Source organism: Lactuca virosa, chromosome 4 (genome assembly GCF_052849685.1).
Source record: "Lactuca virosa cultivar CGN04683 chromosome 4, Lactuca_virosa_CGN04683_v6, whole genome shotgun sequence".
Taxonomy (NCBI): Eukaryota; Viridiplantae; Streptophyta; class Magnoliopsida; order Asterales; family Asteraceae; genus Lactuca; species Lactuca virosa.
Genome location: NC_136429.1, coordinates 3963068 through 3987237, shown reverse-complemented (window position 1 = coordinate 3987237; position 24170 = coordinate 3963068). Strand labels below are relative to the sequence as shown.

Here is a 24170-nt window from a genome sequence, read left to right as displayed (position 1 = left end):
CCTCCACGGAGAAACCCAATGTGTGTCAATGTTAATGAAGCGACAACAACACCTCCTCAATTTGACGCTGCCATGTTTCAGGCGGCGGTCACAGCAGCTGTTGCAGCTGCTATGTCTCATATAAAAACCACTGGCGCTAGTGGATCAGGAGTTGGTGCGCATCCCTCCAACCATGGCGAAAGTCAAGGGCACTCACGAGAGTCTACCTACAAGGACTTCTCAAATGCCAAACCCATGACCTTTAACAGAACTGGAGGAGTTATGGTGTTAAGACAATAGATCGAGAAAACAGAGGCAGTCTTCGAGATCTGCTCTTGCCCGGAGGGTAGCAAAGTCAAATTCGTTGTTTGTACCTTTGCTGATAGAGCCCTAACATGGTGGAACGGACATGTTAAGTCACTGACCTTGGTAGTGGCTAACTCTATAAGTTGGGAGAACTTGAAGACCATGCTGATGCGGGAGTACTGCCCGCGGGGTGAAATTAAGAAGCTCGAGCAAGAGCTGTGGGGTCTTACTATGGTTGGTTCACACATAAAAAACCACAAATCGATTCTGCGACTTAGCAATCCTATGTCCAGAAACGGTTGCTATGGAGAGCAAAAAGATTGAGAGGTACATCTGGGGGCTGTCGCCCCAAATTCAGGGAAGTGTCATTGCTTCCAGGCCTGTTACCTTTGACAGTGCCAAAGAGTTGGCACAGTCCCTTATCGACCACGGAGCCTGTCAAAACTTAGTGGTCATTGCCCCAGAACAACCCAAGGGAAACAACAACAACAACAACAACAACAGTAACAACAAAAACAACAAGAAGAAAGCCTGGAATAAAAGAAAGGGCAAATCTTCTCAGGAACCCTCGAAGAAACAACAGCTAGTAGCGGTCCATGCTGCTACTGTACCTGTTGTTGTTCCTGCTAACCCTGCACCAGCTAAGCCCTATGCTGGTAATCTCCCCAAATGCAACAAGTGCAATTTTCACCACAACGGAAATTGTTGGGAAATGTAGTGTCGTAACTGCAACAGAAAAGGGCATACTACCCGATTCTGTAAATCACCACCCCAACCGATCAACCAAGTACCTGCCGCTGGAGTAGGTCAAGCATGCTATGGATGCGGTGATGTGGGGCATTTCAAAAGAGATTGTCCGAAAGATGGAAATGCCGATGGAGTTGGGAGGATTCTGGCAATGGGTCACGAAGAAGTTGTGGCAGACCCTGCAGTGGTCACGGGTACGTTTCTCCTCAACAATATTTATGCATGCATTCTATTTGATAGTGGTGCTAAGAAGAGCTTCGTGAGCCATAATTTCAAACACCTTCTAAATCAAAACTCCCAACCACTAAATGAAACCTTCACAGTAGAAATGTCTAACGGGAAATCCGAATACACTAACGATATATACATAGGATGTACCCTTACCTTGAATAACTTTTCCTTCCCAATAGACCTTATGCCAGTCTCTATCAAAAGTTTCAACGTCATTATTGGTATGGATTGTTTGTGCTCTAACCATGCCGACATCCTATGTTACGAAGCCATTCGCCTGAACTTGCCATCTAACGAAACTCTTATCATCTACGACGACAAACCCGGAACGAACCTTCAGATCATTTCTTGCATCAAGACACAAAAGTACCTTCGCAAGGAGTGCTGTACTTTCTTAGCTCACGTGGTAGACAAAAAGCAAGAAGTGAAAGACATCTCAAACATTCCTGAGGTCTGCAACTTTCCTGGCATATTTCTCGACGATCTTCCAGGAGTGCCTCCTGAACGACAAGTCGAATTCAGAATCGACTTAATCCCTGGGGCTACCCCTGTAGCCAAATCCCCCTATCGTCTTGCACCTTCCGAAATGCAGGAATTATCCATCCAGCTGAACGAACTCCTTAGCAAAGGTTTCATCAGACCAAGCTTCTCACCTTGGGGAGCACCAGTCTTGTTCGTGAAGAAGAAGGATGGATCTTTCCGCATGTGCATAGACTACCGCGAGCTGAATAAACTTACCAACTTCAAGGTGCGAGCTACTTCTCGAAAATAGACTTGAGATCCGGGTATCACCAATTACGGATTTTGGAGGAGGACATCCCCAAAACCGCGTTCAGAACTCGTTATGGTCATTATGAGTTCGTAGTGATGCCTTTCGGATTGATGAATGCACCTGTTGTGTTCATGGACTTAATGAACAGAGTGTGTCGTCCATTCCTGGACAAATTCTTCATAGTCTTCATCGATGACATCCTTATCTACTCAATAAGTGAAGAGGAGCATGGCCAACACCTTCGTCAAGTATTACAAACTCTTAGAACAGAGAAACTCAATGCGAAGTTCTCAAAAGGTGAATTTTGGATCAGGAAGGTAGATTTCCTGGGTCACGTGGTCACTCAAGAGGGGATACACGTGGACCCTTCCAAAATAAAGGCAATTGAGAACTGGTCAGCACCTAAAACACCTACAAAAATCTGTCAATTCTTAGGTCTTGCTGGCTACTATCGCAGATTCATTCAGAATTTATCCCGAGTTGCTAAACCTCTTACCACCCTGACGCAAAAGGGTGTAACTTTAGCTGGGGAGAGAAACAAGAAACAGCGTTCCAAACGCTGAAGCGATCTCTGTGCAGTGCACCGATCTTGTCTCTTCCTGAAGGGACAGATGACTTCGTAGTGTACTGTGATGCTTCTAATCAAGGGCTTGGATGTGTTCTTATACAAAGAGGAAAGGTTATATCCTACGCCTCGAGACAGCTAAAGACACATGAGGTCAACTATACAACGCATGACCTTGAACTGGGGCAGTGGTATTTGCTCTGAAGATCTGCAGACATTACTTATATGGCACGAAATGCACAGTATTCACGGACCATAAAAGTCTTCAGCATATCTTCGATCAAAAAGAGGTGAACATGAGACAACGACGGTGGGTAAAGCTATTGAACGATTACGAATGTGAGATTCATTATCACCCTGGTAAAGCCAATGTAGTAGCTGACGCCCTTAGCAGAAAAGAATACGCGGGACGCCGAGTAAAGTCGTTGGCCATGACAATCCATTCACATCTGTCCACACAGATCAGAGAGGCTCAACTAGAGGCCTTGAAATCTGAAAACGTGGAAGGTGAAACCCTAAGAGGAATGGATAAGAACTTCGAAATTAGGGATGATGAAGTATATTTTTTCATGAACCGGATCTGGACACCAAAGTTCGGTGGTTATAGAGACGTGGTTATGAATGAAGCACACAAAACCCGACACTCCATTCATCCAGGTTCAGACAAGATGTATCTGGACTTCAAGAAACTTTACTGGTGGCCTAACATGAAGGCCGAAATTGCTACCTTTGTGGGCAAGTGCCTTACTTGTGCCAAAGTCAAGGTAGAGTACCAGAAACCTTCAGGTTTATTGCAACAACCTGAAATCCCTGAATGGAAGTGGGAGCGGATTACGATGGATTTCATAACTAAGTTACCCAAGACATTGGGTGGTTATGATACTATATGGGTGATCGTCGATAGATTGACCAAATCCGCACACTTCTTGCCAATAAAAGAAATCGACAAGATGGAGAAGCTAACACGAACTTACCTCAAGGAGATTGTTAGACTGCATGGTGTGCCAATATCTATTATTTCAGACCGAGATAGTAGATTCACCTCTCGTTTCTGGCAGTCTTTACAAAAATCTTTGGGAACTAGGCTGGACATGAGTACATCCTACCATCCATAAACTGACGGACAGAGTGAGAGGACGATTCAAACTCTAGAAGATATGTTGCGAGCTTGCGTGATAGACTTTGGAAAAGCATGGGATACTCATTTACCCCTTGTCAAATTCTCTTACAATAACAATTATCACTCTAGCATAAAGGCTGCTCCATTCGAAGCCCTCTATGGCCGCAAGTGCAGATCTCCTATGTGTTGGGCTGAAGTGGGTGACACGCAACTAGCTAGAGGTCAAGTTCCTAACAGTACTCTCACTGGTCCAGAAATCATTCGTGAAACTACGGAGAAAATCATACAAATTTGGGAGCGACTTAAAGCTTCCAAAGATAGGCAGAAAAGCTACGCTGACAAAAGGAGAAAACCTTTGGAATTCCAGGTTGGTGACCGCGTCTTGCTAAAGGTCTCACCCTGGAAGGGCATGATACGCTTTGGAAAGCGTGGCAAGCTGAACCCAAGGTACATAGGACCATTCGAGATTCTTGCTAGAATCGGTCCAGTAGCTTACAAACTCCGACTACCTCAAGAATTAAGCAACATACATCCTACCTTCCACGTCCCTAACTTGAAAAAGTGTCTGTCCGACGAGACTCTTGTGATCCCACTCGACGAGATCGAGGTAAACGAGAATCTCAACTTTGTGGAAGAACCCGTAGAGATCCTAGACAGGGAAGTAAAGAGAACCAAACAAAGTCGTATCCCGATTGTAAAGGTTCGATGGAATGCAAAACGGGGACCTGAATTCACTTGGGAGCGGCAGGATCAAATGCAACATAAGTATCCACATCTGTTTCCCTAGTCTTTCTGTAACGCTATAGTTCTAATTTCGGGCCGAAATTCTCTCCAACGGGGGTATAATGTAACATCCCGTTATTTTCTACTTGTAAAGTCAACCCTAGTCAACCAAAGTCAAACTTGGGTCAACTAAAGTCAACTTAAATCTTATTCTATATTAAATGGGTTAGATTGAGATTATATAAGTGTTATTTGTTCAAGAAGGGAGTTATTAAAATCGAGAAACTTCGCATTCTTTTCTTCTTTCTTCTCCCTTCGGACCGCATACGAGGGCCGCAAACCCTTGGGCCGTGAACGAGGTCGTGATCAGGCTTCGACTGTGATCAGACTTCGGGCCGCAAACTCTTCGGATCTTATCGCCTCGGGAATCTAACCTTATCGCCTCGAATCTCGTTCTCGACCGTGAACCACTTCTCGGCCGTAATCGCTTCGGACCGTATACGAGGTTCACGGCCGTGACCCCTCGGACCGTGAACCCTCGCATACATATAGCATTCAACCGACTTTTAGCTCATTTCTTCACTTTTAAACAAGATTTCAACCCTTTTCTCTCAAGTATCATCAAGCAAGAACACCCTCTCTCCTCAAGAACATGCTAGGATCATCCTTTCTCATCATATTCAAGTGTTAATCACTAGTTCTTCATAACATCTAACAGGGTTTCTGAGCTTGAGAGGGTGATGGAGGCTGAATGATCATGAAACCCTAGCCATAATGTCCTTTAAATATGACCCAAAGTCCAAGGATTAGGGTTTTCTCCAAAAACAGCTGACATGCTGTGACACCTATGGCCACACTGTGGCGAGTCATTAAATTCTCGTGATCATAAAAATACGGCCACGCCGTGGTGAAGCTCCACCACGTCGTGGCCACCCAAAACAAAAGTTTAACATTTAGAAATTAACTAATACCTGGAACGGGTGACTATCGGTCATTACTACTAACGTGTCAAAACTCAAACTTTAATTAAAACCAAATTTTTGTTAAAACTGTATACAAATATTAATATGTTTATATTTGTCATTAGTGATTTTTTAGAATATTTTCAAATCACGATGGTTTTTATAAAAAAACAAAATATAAAAAGGTTTTATGTATATGATCCAAAAAAGATTGTTTTTAAAGGGCTAATAAATATCTAAAATAATATTTAATATTCATGTCAATATCTTAATATTATTTAATTTATTCATGTTATATTACAAAATAACAAGAGTTAATATTAAATGTTTCAATAAAAGAGATACATATGTAACAACAAATCATAAATGTTCAACATTTCACAAAAGATAAAACATATCCATAATAAAAACTATCGATTCGTGATATAAATGCTCCTAACCTCTTTAACCATTTTTACTATAATTATAACCTTATAATACAATCGACCAGTTACTTAATTGATTGAGAAATATTTTTTTTTACCTGAAGAATCATCTAACATTATGAAATACAAATCAATGTTGATTGTTGGTTGCTCCAAGATCTTTGACGCTTACAATCTAACACAGCGATGCATTTATAGTATCTAATTATAATATATGAAACATAAAAATATTATGCAAAATAAAATTAAAAAATATAGAAAGAACATTGAGACAATGGATTATATCATTTCCTTGACTTTAAATATTTGATATTATTTGCTTTTAATCAATCAAATAACTTGATTCGTTGAATCTTCGACACACCTGAAAAAGATCGTATTACACCAACATATTTCATTATTAAACTTTTTCTTTTAGACATATGACAATATAATATTTTTCTCAATTTTATGTATTCTACATAACAAAATCTGAAACAGAAAAAAAACAATTATGGTAAGGAAACATAAGAAATAATGTTCTTATATAAGTAAAATATTTGAATTAATTAGAACAAATTGAAGAGTTTAGGAGTTTGAGGTTTCAAATGAATATGATTCAAGAAAAATGACTTATTTTGAACCGAACCACATTCATTTGTATGATCTCTTTTTATAAGAACTATATAAAAATAAAGATAATATATAGTTGTCGTTAGAATAAAATAATTAAAGGTGTAATCCACGTAGTTTTCTTTTATATACAACTATTGTCATGATAGAATATTTGCATGTTTAGTATTAACTTTTAGATAATTTTAGTTTTAGTCCATGTAACTTTTAATTTGTAATAATTATATTTTAAGTCCATCTAGTTTTTTACTTCAATGTTACATTTCGAGGTCCCTATAGTTTATAATTTGCGTTAGAAATAGCTTTGGTTCTTGTAATTTTAAATTTAAGATAACTATAGTTTTAGTCCCTTTAGTTTTTAATTTGTATTAATTATAATTTTTTTATGCACTTTTTAATTTCAATAACTAAAAATTTGGTACCTGTAGTTTTTAATTTCAATGATTATAATTTCGGTCCATATAGTTTATAATATGCGTTGGTTGCAACATTTCTCCCGATTTAATAACGAAATTATAAAAATGACTTCCGTGTAAGTGAACATTACACAAGCAATTTTAAAAGTATAAGATTAATAAACTTGCCGTAAAACGCGAGCACCTTCACTAGTTAAACAAATCGACGGACAATCCAATTCTATTTTTTTTTCAACAAAATAAATCTTGTAAATGTGTCGTGAGATACCTTTTATTGAGAAACAAGACTTTTTTTTTTCTAGAATTTGATTTTTTAATAGAAAAATAAATATGAAAACTCTAATGAACATAATTAAGGTAGAAAGGGATAACAAGTGATCAATTAAGGTAGACAGGGATAACAAGTGATCTTATTTTTTTCTAAACTTTTTATAACCAATATAAAATAAATATGAACACTAGTTAAACAAAGTGACCGACAATCCAATTCTATTTTTTTTTTCAACAAAATGAATCTTGTAAATGTGTCTTGGGATACCTTTTATTGAGAAAGAGGACTTTTTTTTGTTTTTTTTCTAGAATTTGATTTTTTAATAGAAAAATAAATATGAACATTGTAATGAACATAATTAAGGTGGAAAGGGATAACAAGTGATCTTATTATTTTTTTTTTTCTAAAATTTTTATAACCGATATAAAATAATTATTAACACCTAGTTATTTTTGGTTTTCAATATGAAGCAATATAGTACAAATCTTGTTACTATTTGGTGTGCAGTGATTAAAACCGGAAGCTGTTTTGATAAAATATAAAAGTACGGTCATCTTCAACAATTTTACAGATCCTGGTTCCAAGTTAAACACATGCGATCGGTTGCACATATAAGTGAGAGAGAGAGAGAGAGAGAGAGAGAGGCCATTCGGAAGTTGAAAAGCTACTTAGGTCTAGAAGATTCGTCGGAAAAGGAAAACACATAGAATGGGGCGGAAGAAGCTCGAAATGAAGCGGATCGAAGATAAGAGTGGCCGGTTAGTGACGTTTTCGAAGCGGAGAGCGGGATTGATTAAGAAAGCACGGCATCTTTCCGTGCTCTGCGACGTCGATGTCGCCGTCATCGTATTCTCCGCCCGCGGCAAGCTCTATGAATCCTGCACCGGCAGTACTAACAGGTTATCCTTCAATTCATCGTCCTCTATATATATGTTATTCAATATCAGTTTCCGATTTTCTGTTTAAAAAATTTGTTCCTATCTCTCTCGCTGTATATATATTATGCTGAGATTTCTAGGGCTTTAGCGAGTGATTTTATGTGTAACGTGCTTAAAATACACCAAGAGTCTGCTTGATATATATTTATATTCTAGAAATAGATAGGATGTAACCTTGTAGTAGGCTTCATTCATTGGAGTTGTAATCAGCTATTGTCTGTCGGTGGCGTATAGGGTTTCAAAGTCGTTAGTGGTGATGACTGATGAGGATTATGTAGTTGGTGGAAGGCTACACGTTGATTTGATTTTCCCATACTGATTTTGACATGCCTTTTATTTTCTTAAGTCATCCTATATAGTTTTGTACTTATTTTCATTATTTTTTTTGGAGGTAAACACTTACATTCATTCTTGCATAATTGTAATTAATGACACCTATTCTTGAATATATATTGTAGTACTTGCTGTTTTGGTTTGTTGGTTTTGAGCCATGCATTATTAGAAAACTGAGAAGCATTTAACAGAATTATATATATATATATATATATATATATATATATATATATATATATATATATATATATATATGGATCAAATTAAGTTTGTTCACTTTGATTAGATGGTCTCTTCACATTGGAAATAGATTAATCCCCCATGTTAAGATGACATTGAGATGTGTCCATGATGTAGGGACATGTGTCATATTTGTTGTAAGTTACATATATGGTTGTTCTCTCCCTATCTCTAAAACTTTGTGGTGTACATATGATGGTGGAAAAGAATATCAAGTTATCAACATTACTACCCATTGTAGTCGTAGGTTTCAACAAGATAAATCTTGTTAGAGAAATTGATACAATGTTATACATTGTAACAAGTGTACTAGGCTGAATTCAAACAAACCATTTAGTGCTAGCCTTGTGCATCGATGTTAACCCGGATTGTTTGATAATAAGGAAAAGTGTTGGTACCAAATTAGTATTGAGGCATAAAAACTATTTGTTAAATCTATTATTAATTATTTACACCGTGTTCTCAAACTCTATGGAGAGAAAGGGAAGACACAAAGTGAAGAAAGGGAAAGGGATATATATATATATATATATATATATATATATATATATATATATATATATATATATATATATATTAAACTTCCCCCCGGTTTTTTTAGGGAAAGGGTGGGCAAGATTTTTGTAAAATTTCATAATGACAAGAATATCTTCTCTTAGTTAATTCTTCTTACCATTTAGCATATATTTGCACAATAAGCATACAATCGTAAAATCATTAGTTTTCTTTTCTCCAACTCGAGAACATGAATAAAATAACCTTTTTTCTTTTTTCCCCCATTTCTTTTCAAAAAAAAAAAAGAACCTTGAGAACATATTATTAATTAGGGTTTGTGAGAGATGATCCACCTCTCGAAAGTTGGTGAACTTCTATTTATGTTTTGTTTAATCACCATTATTCATAACGAAATATAAGTTCATTTGAAATTGGTATAATAGCATCTCATATGTTGTCGGATTAATGACATCAAAGCAAGTAGAGTAGTGGGAAGAAAAACTTGGACCAGAAATCCATGATGTTGGTATCGTTCGTTGTAATGGACACACAGTTTGCTTCAATGAGGAGAGTAGGATGTGTTATCGGATATGAGTGGTAGTTATGAATGACGATGGTGTTGGGTGAAACGATTGCACTAAAACAAAGGTGTTTGTTATGTTTGATAGTGGGTTTAATGGCGAGCTTAACATTTCAATATTTAATGGGTGTAAAGACAAATTTGTTCCAAGGTGCAATTGGGTTAAATGATGGTTTAGTTTTAGTGAGTTGTGGAGTCTGGTTCACTCTTTAACATTATAGCTGCTAGGTAGACTAAGCTAGTTCCTATATCATATTCAATATCAAAATGCGTCAAGGGTCAAATTTAACAGATTTTAGATCTTATGCTCTTGTATATTCCTCGTGTAACCTAACATATGTAAGCAATTCGACAATCAATAAAAGCTCTCTCTCTCGTGTTTGTGTGTGGACATAACAAATCATTTTGATCATGTAAACCACTTTTTTCATTTACATAATTTCTCTGCGTGTGTGTGAAATCGTATATCAAGTTGTTGAATTGCTTAACCCTAAGAAGTTTGCTCATTAGAGGTTAATGTTGGCAAATTTGATTGGGTTTAAGAGGCTAATGGGGGAGAAATTGGGATCCTAGAGTCGATTGTTAGTGAGTGTGACAAAGGTTCATGGATTAACCTTGAAGAACAAGGTGTCTTTTTGGGATGGGGCTAATGTTAGACAAATGTATGGGCTTCAACTTTATATTAATGGTTTAATGATGAACTAATTGGTTCTTTCCTATAGGTGGGGTAAATAATCTAGGGGGTCATTTTGTCCACTTTATTAATGATTTTCTAGGGTCTTAGGAAGAGGCAAATGGTATCTTGAAAATTGACCAACTTTATTTTTTGGTCGATCATCTCTTTTATTCGCAAAAGAAGTGCACTTTGTGTCATAGCTGTAGGAAAAGTGTTCTACATTTCTATAGATAAAGCGAAACACTATGATTACAAACAACCCTCATTCAAAGAGATTCACATTCCTCATAACAAGTTTCTCATATTGTGAGGTCATGTCATAATACAAAACCTTGTACTCAATCTAACGCTAAGAATTAGAAATTTGAGATGGATTCTTCTTTCAAGCACAACAAATCTCTTTGAAAAATCCTTGCACCACATTTTTTTCATATGTGATGGGGATTCGTCGAGACTTTACAAAAAAGTAATATTGTTATATTACATTGTTATGGAGTACTAGTGGCATGGAGTCGAGCGATGAGGAAATGTTTTAGGTTAGTTCTTAGTTTAACAATTTATAAACCACAAGTAAAATGGGGGAGGGGTTTTTGGTTTTTTTGTTTAAACTTCTTGCATCAAATTCAAAGTTAAAACATTGTTATGAAATTTTGATGAGAAGAATAGAATTGGGTAAGTAAGTTTGATGGTGAAGGAAATTTGATTTGAGGTGTTGAAACATCATTTACTTGATAATCAGTTAAAACACATAATTTTATTCAAATATTTAAGCATGGTGTAAAATGATAGCTATGATAAACCTTGTGTCTTCCAATATTGATTGATCAAACTCAGTGAAGATTGAGAGCTAAATGCTAGATATGATAAGCCTTGTTTGTTTGTACTCTAATACCATGAAGATTGAGAGTCGAAGAATGTTCGGTTGTATCCCTAATAAAAAGTATATTTACAGTGACAGGAAAAAGAAACTATAAATAGGAACTAATTAGAATAAACCTAAATAAGAAAAACTTGCTTATCACTAAAAAAGCTAAAGGAAAGTCCCAACATAAATATATGCCGACACTCGGTATCTAATCAAGTCTTATTATGAATCTGTTTGCGAGGTAACGATTAGAATGCTTTTTAAAGATAGAATATGATAGTTAGTTGACAACACATTCTTCCAAAATACATACACAAATCAGATAGCTACTTTTCTCATCATTCAAGACAATCATGGATCAAGATTTTGAAGGATAACAATAGATAAACACACATTAAAATAAAAATCAATTTCCATCAACATCCATGGGTATTTATGAAAATAAGACCCACAAGCAAGGGTACTTCAACTAGAAATACATACACAAATCAGGTTGCCCAAACCTCACAGTAAACCCCTAAAAATAGTTTGAAACCTTGAATAAAAAATGTAGGTTTTAGCCACTCCTGTCATGGTGATGGTGATGGTGAATGATGTGAGCTTTTTCTAACTATGCCAATTTTTGATGGAAGAAAGACTCCATTTTAAGATCAATTTTGATTGGTCAAATTGTACTAAATATTTATAAGCTTACATAGAAATAGTAATCAAATTAGTTAACTTATCCTCTTTTACAAATTATCAAGATATTTGGTGGTTCAACTTCAAAGTAATTAAACTAAGTTGAACTTATTAAAAAGTAGAGAAATTGGCTTAAGCTAATTATTAAATTCATGCTTCAAAGAATCCAAGTCATGCGTTTATTAATTTATATACATTTCCAAATTAAACTATACACCAAAAGCTACTACCACAATTAAATGTTCCACTAAAAGTAAAAGGTTTCCTAGTGATATTGAAACTTGGATCTATAAAAACTAAAATCCAAGCTCTCTTATATATGCTCTCTAAATCAAGGACTCGCATCTGAAATCCTCAAATGTTGAGCTCCCAATCAACCTTATTTATGTATGATTCTTATTACAAATTAACATGGAAACTTGATCTCTAGTTTTGTAATGATTTAGTCCATGAGCGAAAAATGAGTTGCTCCTCCTCCATGAGTTGCATAATCTCTAGGAGAGGCTATGCAATCAATACAAAATTACTAATTGAATGATTTCTTAAATAAGATTTTATAGGTATATATTAGAACTTCATTTCATTATGTTGAGTTTTGTGGAAGTCTATTTACCAATAACAATGCCCTCTTCCATAATCACCACTTAAAGTTTGTCCATGGAATAGGAATCTAGATCATCCAGATTGATTTATTTTAACTCATCATGTTCTCGAACCCTTAGTATTATGGTGAAAAATTGAACTCTACAGCTCAACAGTTTGAATATTTGTTGGAAATCAACATTTTTTTTTCTTTTTCTGCAATGAGTTTGATTATTTCAAGATTTCTGTAAATGTTGGATACCAATCAATGTATGTTGCATTAAGCCCCTCATATTGTTACTAATTGTTTAATTGTGGTTCAACTACCTATGTCTCTCTCTCTCTCTCTCTCTCTCTCTCTCTCTCTCTCTCTCTCTTAGGATGGAACATATTCTTTCCAGATATCAGAAAAGCTGCCTTGAAGAGGAGGTAAAGGAAGAGGAGAGAACCTTCCAAGGAGCTGGTGAAGATTTAGTAAGCATTAATAAATTTTACTTTCTAAAGAGCTAGCTAGTTTTGATCATTGTTGTGTTAACTATGTCGGTCATGACATATGTTGTGCTGCTGAGTTAATAATCCATAAAATTCATAATTCACAACAAGAGCCCTGATTCACAGTAATATATTCTATATAAACTAATAACTTTCCAACTTAAAATATCAATCTGCCAAAAACAATATCATTACCATCTTCTTATGTTATTTCATTGCCCTTTTACGTTAAAGAAGACGTCTACTATAAAGAAGAGTTTGTATTGAAACTGAGATGCTGATCAAAAGCTAGAAAGGGCAAACAACTCTAAAAGGCATGCGAGTACAAGTGTTTAATGGATTAAAAACTGATGTCTATCTGGGGGTCTGTAGTATGAAAGAAAAAAAAGTGACTTTCTTTTTTTGGACATTTTACCCTTCTGTCTAGAAGTGATGTTGGATAAAAAAAATTGAGATAAACATAAAAAGTAGTATTTGGACTAACTAAGAGCCGGATGCATAAACAAATAACTAGAGAGAAGCTTAAACAGCAGTAGAAAGAAGTGGTTAAGTACAGGAAATAGCAATGTACTTTCATTGATTTGTTTATTAGAGCATCCTATTTTCATTTCTTTCTGTTACAACATTGTGACTTTGAAAAATCAGCCAAATTGTAAATACAATATTACAAAGCAATTATACTTGTTCTAATTGGGTAGATTTTACAAAGTTGTTTTTTTTGAACAGCAACGAAATCCATTCCAAAACCCAAAACTACAACAAGTTTACAATAGAGAGTGGATTTTTCACCCAGTCAGTCCAACTAACGAATGTTACATTTTTTTTTCTTTAATTTCTAGCCTAAATCCAATAAAAAAACTGAGAGACGACCCAATCCCAATCGAACAAATCTCTTGCTTTAGGCCTCTTAGTAGAGAAGATTGTTTTACAAAGTACAATGCCTTAATAAGAAAAAGATTACAAAGTATAATATTGTAATAGAAAGAAATAGAAGTAGGATGCTATAACAAACAAATAAATGAATATACATTGCTATTTGTTTTAAAGCATCAAAACAGATTAAAAATATACGGTGGGGTTAAGGAAACCCATTAGTTTATAAAAGTTAAGATGATCATATCCTAGTAGGTCAAAAAGGTCACTTCCTAGTTTGATTTCATGTGGAGTCATCTTATCTGTCAAATAGAGTGTCATGAATCATATTTGGCATAATTATTGCCCTCCCAAATTGTTTTGCACTATATATATGTGGATAGTTGTTATAAATAAAAGTGTAAAAAATAAAATCACACAAATATATATGATTTATTTAAGAAAAGAATAAATGGATTTCAGCATTCCCATAACAGGAAGTCAAATGCGTTAATCTTTATAAAATATTGAATTCGTGGTCACAACTGGAGTTTTTGTTGCAGTGCAAACGTTTTCAAACATGTAAAGAGCTTCTACAGATGGTGGACAGGTAAGTAAAGTAAAGCCACCAACATATTAATTACATAATGTATGCACTCAGAATAGAAAGATAATGGAATCCGTCCAAGAGAGATGATAATGCATGATATGGCATATGAAAATTGGTCCAATTCTCTTTTGCACAGGCTTGTTGAAGAGAAAAATAATAATAATGAGCTCTCTCTGATTGAGATTACACAACTAGAAGAAGATCTTGATGCTGCTCTTGTGCAAACAAGGTCAAGAAAGGTAAAGGTGATGTGTTTGTTTGACTACTTTCCGTCTTCGTATCACTTTCCAGATTGTTGCTGCTCTCTCTCTCTCTCTCTCTCTCTCTATATATATATATATATATATATATATATATATATATATATATATATATATATATATATAAGGTTGTTTTTGAAGAGTCCATATATAAATTAACAGACATTCTGGTTAATGGATGCAGACACAATTGATGGTGGAGTACATATCAACCCTCCAAGAACAGGTATGCCACGCCACTACACAAAATCTTGAGTTTGAGGTCCATTCCGTTACATAACATCATATATAATCGAAATTTGAAGGCCACAATAAAAATGCAACATTTTGACTTTGACAACTTAATTCTGGTTTTGTTGTTGGTTATTTTGATTTGTTTCTTATCAAGAAATTAGAGTTGTGATTCATGATGTTTGGTTAGTCTAAGCACATTGATGTTCATAATTTGAAAAAGAAAGAAAATTACCACATTTGGTGATGTTACTGGATCCACCTCCGCCTACCTAGTTGCTTTGCTTCATTAATGTATTTATATGTTTGTATGTCAGTGGCTAATTCACCCTGTTAATTGCAAGGTCGTACCTTAAGATTCCGTTCCCTTCTGTTATTTGTGCACACATCCAGACTATGACCATTTTTCCTGTCATGATAACTGTACGAATAAACGCAACATGAATTATCTTTAAATTTATGATTTTGAGCAGGAAAAGAAGTTGGGTGAAGATAAGGAACAACTGGAGAAGCTGGTAACATTTTTTTACTCGTAACAAAATTATCTTTAAAAAGTTTCAAATTTATTGGAAAGTAATTAAGCCGGATCTTTGACTTACATATATCATATGCACACAGATTGCAACATCAGAAGAAAAGCAGATCGAGGAAGAAGGGACGTTGAAGGTCTGAACGACCTTGCAACTAACAAGATGAATTCGCCTCAACATCTCACTCTCTCTCTCTTTTTGATGCCTAAAAGTCACTACCCTTGCTTCCTGCAAAAAAACAGATCTTTAAACGGGGAAATTTAAGTCAATAAATTATGTTTGGAAGATCCCATCCAAACACAACATGCATTTTAATGCCATGGTGAAGCTGATTATATGGTTGCAAATTTAACCCTCAAATGCTCATCTCATGGAACCCCAAAGTGTGCGAGTTCTGGAGTTTACGTCTATCCTTATACTGTGTGTTTGTTGAGTGGGTGTGGGAAGTTGTGTATACAAAATGTAACAATAGAAAATACTCAATAAAATACTAATTAAATAGTAATACCTAACTTCCCGTTGAAGAAACCACCAGTTTCACCTTTTTAATGTTTATGTTTCACCCCCACAAAACAAAGTACTATAAAGGTTTGTACCCTGTTCGCTTCCTATTGGGTAAGACAGACCTGCATTGTGCTATCCAAGAAAAGCCAGTGGTGTAATGTACTTAAGGTTTTTTAAACATATAAACTACCAATAAAAAATAAAGTATTTCAGAGTTTTATATTACACAAGAGCTTTTTTTTTTCCTTACTTAAACTACAAAGCAAATAACCACCAAGCCCTTGACGTCGGATAAATTACATTCACTACACTAACCAAAGACTTCTAACCCAGCGGGCTAACAGGCGTTGTGATCTCTTTTTCGAAGTCCAACCTAGCGAGCTTTCAGGTATTGTGAGTCGATGATTTAATTCTAACCGGAACATAACTGAAATTAGAAGTAATTTAAAAATTGAGTATTTTCTAAATTGTTCATCAATTATCATAATCACCATGGAATATATGTTGATGAAATTCAGCGACTCCAATGCTACTACTTGAAGATAACAAAAATTAAATTACATAATACTAAATTAAATTTATCTATTCGAATTGTATATCCTAAATCGACTATATATATATATATATATATATATATATATATATATATATATATATATATATATATATATTATTTTTGCAAAATACACCGGTTAACTTCCCGCCGATCTCCGGTGATATGAGTCCATGCAATATCATTGCCTCTAATAAAACACATTGTTTATGTTGTATACACATATTACTAATTTACAATCATCAACAAGTATTCATTTAGAAAATTACTAAATTCTTTCCTCTATTAGTTCATGTAATATCATTGTCTATAATAAATTTTTTTAAGAGATAAATACAAGTACTTGAAATTGGAACCGTCGGTTCTTTCAAAATCTTAGGAACCAATATAAGAGTTGTGGTTCCAAAATCTCAGGAACCGTCATGTAACATCCGAATCCTAGATGTACGAATAAATTAAGTAAAATATGGATTTGACGGGGGTTACGATGTGAAGGAAGCACCTTCACGACGTGCCATGGCCGTGATATGCGGGTTGCGTCATTGAAGTGTCACAACGTGACACTATAAGGGTTGACGTGACACTATATGGGTCACGATGTGACACCTGATCAAATGGAAAACCCTAATTTTCGGACTTTGGACCCTATTTAAAGAATGTGAGGGGCTAGGGTTTCTTTCACCCTTAGCCTCCATCACCTCCAAACCAGAAAAAGGAAACCCTAATCCTTCTCCTCCATTTTTGGGCTCATTTTGGTGCTTGCACTTGCTTTTGAAGGAAGAAGGAGTCATTGGAAGAGTTGTGAACGCATTGGCTAGTTTGGAGCTTCATTTTGAGCAACTTTGGACCTTTGTAAGTGTGCACGATCTAAACATTCTTATGTTAGGTTGCTAGATGTAACACCCATGTTCCAGATTGGTTAAACTTACTTTTATTAAGGACCAAAGATGGAGTTTTGGAGGAAACTCTATGCCACGACGTAGAAATAATTTAAGTGATCGCATGCTTTATTGGACGGCCACAACGTGGCCAAGGAAGGCCATGTCGTGGCAGCTGTTCTGGCCCAAGCCCATGATTCTTTTAGGGTTTGCTTCGTATTTAAACCCCTCTAAGCCATTTCTAGGATTCATTTCCAGCGTCGGACACCCTTTACCTCAGAGCAACCCTATCTCTCATTTCCTTGGTGATTTGTGGCCTTTTTGGAGCATTGTTGGCTTAACGAAGAAGAGAAGAAGGAGAAGAAGGTGCTCCATTGGTGGAACTGGCATAGCTTTTGGACCTTTGTAAGTGTCAAAGGATCAATCTTTATGGCTTGAAGTGGCTAGTTCTAGGATATTGCCCTATGTTCTTCATGTTTGAGCAAGTTTGGAAGGAAGGAACTCATAAAGTTGGAAACTTTATGAATCTCCTAAGTCCCAACAACATCATATGTTGTAGATCTAGTCTTTGGTTGAAGTTCTTGTCATGTGCTTGAGTTTTGGTCTTTATATTTCATTTTGACCTAAAATGGATTCTAGACATGTATTAGACATACATGTCTACAAAGCTTTCATCTTTATGATGGATTTGGTATTAGAAAACCCTTCTAGAGTTGTTGGGTTAAGGACTTTTCAGATTAAGGGCTTAATGGTTAAGACATGGTGGTATTTGGCTTTATTTGGGCTTAGGGTTGGAGATTTTGATCTCCTTGGGTGTCTTAATGGATAAAGTTGGAAACTTTATCCATTTAGACCATTGAAGGGACCAAATATGAGCTTTAGAGATCTTGGAATCGAAGAAAACAGCTTAGTCCATTAAGTTGTTGGAATCTCAACACCCATGGCGTGGCCATAAGTCGCCACGACGTGGAGACTGGGAATTTACCATCTGTTCAATCGAAGGAGGGCCACGACATGACCAAGGAGGACCACGACGTGGCAGTTGACTGAAGTCAACGTTGACCGTTGACTTTTGAACATGGTTGAATTTTGGTCAAGATGATTGGTTTTAGTGTGTAGACTAAGGTTAGACCTTGTATGATGTGATAGGAGTGTTGTAGCAGCGGTTGCGAGGCATTGAGATGGGTTTTAGTCGGATTTGTGATTTAGGTGAGTCTCTTCACTATACTCGTGGGTCGAAGGCACCAATGCTGACCCATTGGATTATGTTTGTAGAATGATAGTTGTCTTTGTGACACTTGCTGATATGTATGTATGTGCTTGATTGTCTTATGACTATTGTTGATATGACTGTATGTTTATGTATAAGGGGTTGATACAGAACCGACACAACTACATGATGTTATATAGAGTCATGATGGACTCGGGGTTGATACAGACCTTGTAACACCCGGACTCTGGTACGCATTTATTTACAAATTATTCTTGTTTGAAAGGCTACTCGACGATTTGGAAGCCCCAGACTCGTCGAGTAGAAGTTAGTCTTGGACGTGGGATTCATCCACCTACTCGACGAGTCAAGAGCTCTGGACTCGGCGAGTAGGCCTGACAGAGTGAAACCCTAATTTCGGGGTTTTGCACCCTATTTAAGCATCTTAATCCGCACCCCTTGGCCTCATTTACAACCTCTTTGTCCCAAACCCTAATCCACGAAACCCGAGAGCTTTCCTTGAGTGTGTGAGCCATTTTGAGTGATCTTTGTGCATTTTTGAAGCTTGTGGAAGAAGAAGAAGATAGAAGGCTCCAGAGGGAAGGAGTAGATCCAGAAGCTACACTCCATTTGCTACATTTTCTAGTAATCAAGTCTCTAACTTGATCATTCCTTTCTTAGATCTATTTACTTCCACTTTATGAGGGTTTTGGTTCAAGAACCTTGGCCTTTGGGATTTGGACGTCCCAAGTGACTTATATCTTAGATCTAGGATCTAGAAAGGGTTCCATGGCATAAAGGTGCAAACTTTATGAACATGAAAGCCCCATGTAAGCTTATAAGCATTTATATGGCCTTTTTAGCCCTAAAAGACCATGCATGAAAGGAAAGCTTGGAACTTTACGTGTCCAACTGATGTTCAAAGCCTAGATCTAGTATATTATGCCTTGGTTTAGGGTATTATGGCTTGTGGACCAAGATCTATGTTTTAGAGAAGTTAGGGTTTGAGCTAAACCCATTAAGAAGGACTAAGGGCGGGTAAAGTTGGAAACTTTACCCTTAAAAGTGTATTCCCAGTGGGTAAATGAAGTTTGAAGCATGGATCTGAAGGGTAGGAGCTTAATCCATTGAGATGGCTTAATCATACAGGGGAACTCGGCAAGTCCATAGAGGGACTCGACAAGTTGATTTTGGTTTGTCCCGTTTTAGCTTTAGATAGAAATCGACGAGTTGGTGAAGGGACTCGGCGAGTTAAATCGGTAGATCGCAAATGTGAGTAGCCTGGAAACTCGACGAGTCAGGGGGAGACTCGACGAGTTAGATCACGATTTCAGGATCTAGGACTCGACGAGTTGATGGAGCAACTCAACGAGTTGGGTCAACCAGAAGGTTGACTTTGACCCACGCGTTGACTTTGACCAGGGGTAAAATGATCATTTTACCCTAAGAAGGATTATCAGATTCTGATTAAGTGTTATTATGAAATTGATAGCCGGGGAGTCGTTGGAGCAGCAGTCAGAGATTCCTCACTCGAGTTTTTAGCAGTCAGCCTTGCGAGGTGAGTTTCCTTCAGTAGGAATGGGTCTACGACACCAAGGTCGGCCCGTATAAGTGATATGATAGTAGCTGAGTGTGGGCGGGGGCCGAATCTCGTAGTATTATTTGAGTATTGTTATGTGACTGCTTGATAGGAGTAGATATACTTGTTGTCTGTGTGATACTTGTATGCATGTTAGCTAGCGGAGTGTGGGCGGGGCCCGAATCTCCTAGACAGCGGAGTGTGGTCGGGGCCCGAATCTCCTAGACAACGGAGTGTGGGTGGGGCCCGAATCTCCTAGATAGAGGAGTGTGGGTGGGGCCCGAATCTCCATGAGAGTGGGCGGGGACCATATCTCTTAGTTGCATGTTATGTGTATGGTATGTGGTAGTTTGGGGAGACTCACTAAGCTTCGTGCTTACAGTTTTCAGTTTTGGTTTCAGGTACTTCCGGTAGCAAGGGGAAGAGCTCGGGATGATTGTAGTGCACACACCATTTGTTTCAGCATGGGATGTTTATATACTCTAATATTTTGATATACATAGATATGATGTTTGAGATGTTATGACATGTGTTTTGGATATCTATGGTTTTATTAATGATTTCAAAAATGAAATTTTTGGACCGTATTTTTGGGATGTTTCAAGTTGGTACCAGAGCCTTGGTTTGAGGGATCCAGGCACACTCTCGGGTGTGTCTGAACTCAAACTAAGGAGTTGGTATGAAAATTTTCAAAGAAAATCATTTTTACAAAAAGGATTTAGAAAAGAGAAAAGAATTTTGAAAAGAGAAAAAGGGTGTGGTGCATGCAATCAGCTGAGCTCAAGTAAGTACTCACAAATTACCCATACAAGTCTATGTTACGATATGTTTATGAGAACTGCATGCTAGATTAGGACTAAGGATCTAGGAAGGATGCCTTATGTGCCTGTTATATGTTTATGAGAACGGCATGCTAGACTAGGACTAAGGATCTAGGAAGGATGCCTTATGTGCCTGTTATATGTATCTCAGCTTTATGAATCGCATGCTAGTATAGATTAGTCAGGTATAGCCTGAGAGAGATATGCTTGATTATGTTTACTCGATGCTCGAATGTTGCTTGCTTTGTGCTTTTAGGAGTTCTAGTTATCTCTAACTAACTAGTAGACGAATATGTTAAGTTACATATTGCGAGGATAAAATAATTTCAGAATGTTAGGTTTAGCTCTATTTCGCAGCTCTCGTTTGAGTCTAACCGTTGTAGGGTAGGACCTCTCATTCAAAGAATTATCTAGTCTTAGTGATATGCAATAGTATTCGCGAGCTAGTTAGGGGGAGATAGCATGGACTTCTTATGCAGCTGATGGCGGAGAGTGGATTGGTGATTACCCTAGGGAAAGCCTAGGATGAGATTAGCATGAGATAAGAAGTAGTAGTAGAAGGTACTTGGTGGAGTCAAGGCAGTTCTTGAGGAAAATACTGATAGATGTGGAAGGTAGTATGGGCCCGTACTACTGAAAGCAGAGGATCCGTACTCGAATCAAGGAAGGCTGAGATGAATCCAGGAAACTTGTAGTGTATTAGATCCCTCGAGATATGATGAGTATACTGATGTTTGTTATGGTGTATTTTCAGTATGGTGACGCTACGCACTAGGCCAGTTGGCACTTCAGGCACTGGTGAGGGATCAGGCTCGGGCAATGGGCCGAGCAGCTTGACGAGCAGACGAGGGAGTTCATCTCGTCTGAGATCACATGTACCATTCTAGATCAGACTCCTGTGATCTTTGGTTCAGTCAAGGAGGGTATTTTGGAGCTTCTAGATGAGAAGCTGAGCGCTTTCCGCACTAAGGTGGCGGCCATGATGGGGTCGCGCACATTGACTTTCAGGGAGTTCAGAGCTTATGGAGCTCCCGACTACCATGGGGCTCGGGACCCCATTGCTAGCACCAGATAGTTGGCGGATGTCGCCAATGCATTCCACACCAGCAGATGTCCCGAGGGGGACAAGGTTAGACTTACGTCCTATCTTTTGAAGGAAAGGGCACGCGACTGGTGGGAGGAGGTTAGGAGAGCCATTGGAGATGATGCAGTTTTGGATGTGATGACCTGGAGTGATTTTTCGACCAGGTTCAGGGCCGAGTTTGCACCTGTGATTGAGGTGCAACAGTTAGTGAGGGAGTTCCATAATTTGGAGCAGACGACAGAGACTGTGGCGGAGATTACCGCCAAGTTTAGGGAGAGGGCCCTTCTCGTTCCGCAGTATGTGGCGGACGACGAGATGAAGAAGGCCCGATATCATGAGATGTTGGGAGTGATATCCGCCAGTTTCTGAGCCGCTCCAGCTGCAAAACGCTAGAGGATATGATTGCTAGGGCTCGTGAGAGAGAGATTTATTTGGAGATGGAGAGGAAGAGGAAGCCAGAGTCGGTATCTGGAAAGGAGGGCTTGGGCAAAAAGCGAAAGGTAGATTCCCGAGGGAAGGGCCAGCAGGGCTGAGGCCGCTGCGGCAAGTGTGGCAGGGGGCATGATGGGCTGTGTAGGGCTGGTAGTTCGGGCTGCTTCAAGTACGGCCGAACTGGGCATATCAGCAAGGATTGTACTGCTACCACCACCATCACATCATCTGATCTGATTTGCTTTCAGTGAAATTAAAGGGGCCACAAGAGGTCATAGTGTCCGAGTTTGGCAGCAACAGGGATGGTGGCGGCACCCGCCCCTGCTACATTGAGGATTACAGACGACCGTTAAGGCCGGGCAGAGACACCAGCGGCGAAGAGCAGAGCCTTCCAGTTGACAGCAGAGGAGGCACGTGCGGCTCCTGATGTCGTTACGGGTATGTATCTTCTCCTTATCTCTTTATTTGTATTGATTATTGCTTATGTTTATGTGTTTGTTATAGGATCGTTCTTAGTGAATGGTATATCAGCCTTGGTACTGTTTGATTCGGGTGCCACCCGATCTTTTGTGTCGCTCGAGCTCAGCAAGCGATTCGTAAGAGCTCCGGGGGAGCTGGATTGCCCACTGGATGTGGAGATACCAGATGACAGGACCGTTAGGGTTGCGAGGGTTCACAGAGGGTGTACACAGGGTTGCGAGGGTTCACAGAGGGTGTACACTACAATTATTCGACGAGCAGTTTTCAGTGGATCTGGTTCCTATTACTCTACGAGGGAATAAATTTATACTGGGTATGGATTGGTTGAGCCCCAATGGGGCAGTGATTGACTGCGAGCAGTAGCTAGTGAGGATTCGGACTCCTAGTAGGGAAGGGTTGGTGATACAGGGCGAGAGGCCGCAGAGTGGATTGACTCTATGCTCAGCAGCGAGAGCGAGACGCTACCTTCAACAGGGTTGCGCGGGTTATGTCGCCTATGTTATGGATACCCGTGATAAGGGTAAGGCGACAGTGGATGATGTACCGGTAGTGTGAGAGTACCCGGACGTATTCCCAGGGGATTTACCTGGGATACCCCCGGAGAGACAGGTTGAGTTCAGGATTGACCTGGTCCCTGGTGCGGCTCCGATAGCCAAGGCACCATATCGGTTGGCTCCTCCGGAGATGTAGGAGTTGTCTACGCAGCTGCAAGAGCTGCTAGACAGGGGATTTATCAGGCCGAGTAATTCGCCATGGGGAGCACCGATCCTTTTTGTGAAGAAGAAGGATGGTTCGCATCAGATGTGCATAAACTACCGGGAGCTGAATAAGGTAACGGTGAAGAACCGTTATCCCCTCCCGAGGATCGACGATTTACTTGACCAGCTAAAGGGTGCATCTTGGTTCTCGAAGATTGATCTGCGATCGGGTTATCACCAGATGCGAGTCAGGGACGAGGATGTGCAGAAGACAGCTTTTAGGACTCACTATGGTCACTATGAGTTCGTGGTGATGCCGTTTGGGCTCACCAATGCTCCAGCCGCGTTCATAGATCTCATGAACCGCGTGTGCAGACCGATGCTGGATCGGTCTGTGATAGTCTTCATCGATGATATCTTGGTCTATTCCAAGACTC

The 24170-nt window shown here is 38.3% G+C and overlaps 1 protein-coding gene and 1 long non-coding RNA gene across 5 annotated transcripts; one reads left to right on the top strand and one right to left on the bottom strand.

Annotated features, from left to right (window-relative positions):
- The first annotated feature begins 7621 nt into the window (after positions 1 to 7621).
- LOC145169186 (agamous-like MADS-box protein AGL8) lies at positions 7622 to 16022 on the top strand. Of its 4 annotated transcripts, none has more exons than XM_079087761.1 (7): positions 7622 to 8028; positions 12921 to 12993; positions 14427 to 14473; positions 14610 to 14718; positions 14918 to 14959; positions 15438 to 15479; positions 15583 to 16022. In XM_079087761.1, exons 1-7 carry the CDS (start codon positions 7838 to 7840, stop codon positions 15634 to 15636), a joined length of 558 nt encoding a protein of 185 aa, XP_078943887.1. In that variant the 5' UTR covers positions 7622 to 7837; the 3' UTR covers positions 15637 to 16022. The 4 variants fall into 4 exon arrangements, with proteins under 4 accessions (XP_078943887.1, XP_078943888.1, XP_078943885.1 ...); XM_079087759.1 differs by having other exon boundaries at positions 7624 to 8028; positions 12900 to 12993; XM_079087760.1 differs by having other exon boundaries at positions 7626 to 8028; positions 12900 to 12993; positions 14610 to 14712.
- On the bottom strand, positions 14370 to 15688 carry LOC145169187 (uncharacterized). Its single transcript, XR_013742349.1, has 2 exons — positions 15564 to 15688; positions 14370 to 15385 (listed from the first exon to the last, which is right to left on the bottom strand). It is a non-coding gene; the product is annotated as an uncharacterized LOC145169187 (long non-coding RNA).
- Positions 16023 to 24170: the final 8148 nt, after the last annotated feature.

Excerpts from the sequence above, each read along its gene's own strand:
- LOC145169186 (XM_079087759.1), top strand. The coding sequence starts at position 7,838 with ATGGGGCGGAAGAAGCTCGAAATGAAGCGGATCGAAGATAAGAGTGGC. Across the intron at positions 12,994-14,426 it reads AAGGAGCTGGTGAAGATTTA|TGCAAACGTTTTCAAACATG; the intron begins GTAAGCATTAAT and ends TTTTTGTTGCAG. Across the intron at positions 15,480-15,582 it reads AGGAACAACTGGAGAAGCTG|ATTGCAACATCAGAAGAAAA; the intron begins GTAACATTTTTT and ends ATATGCACACAG.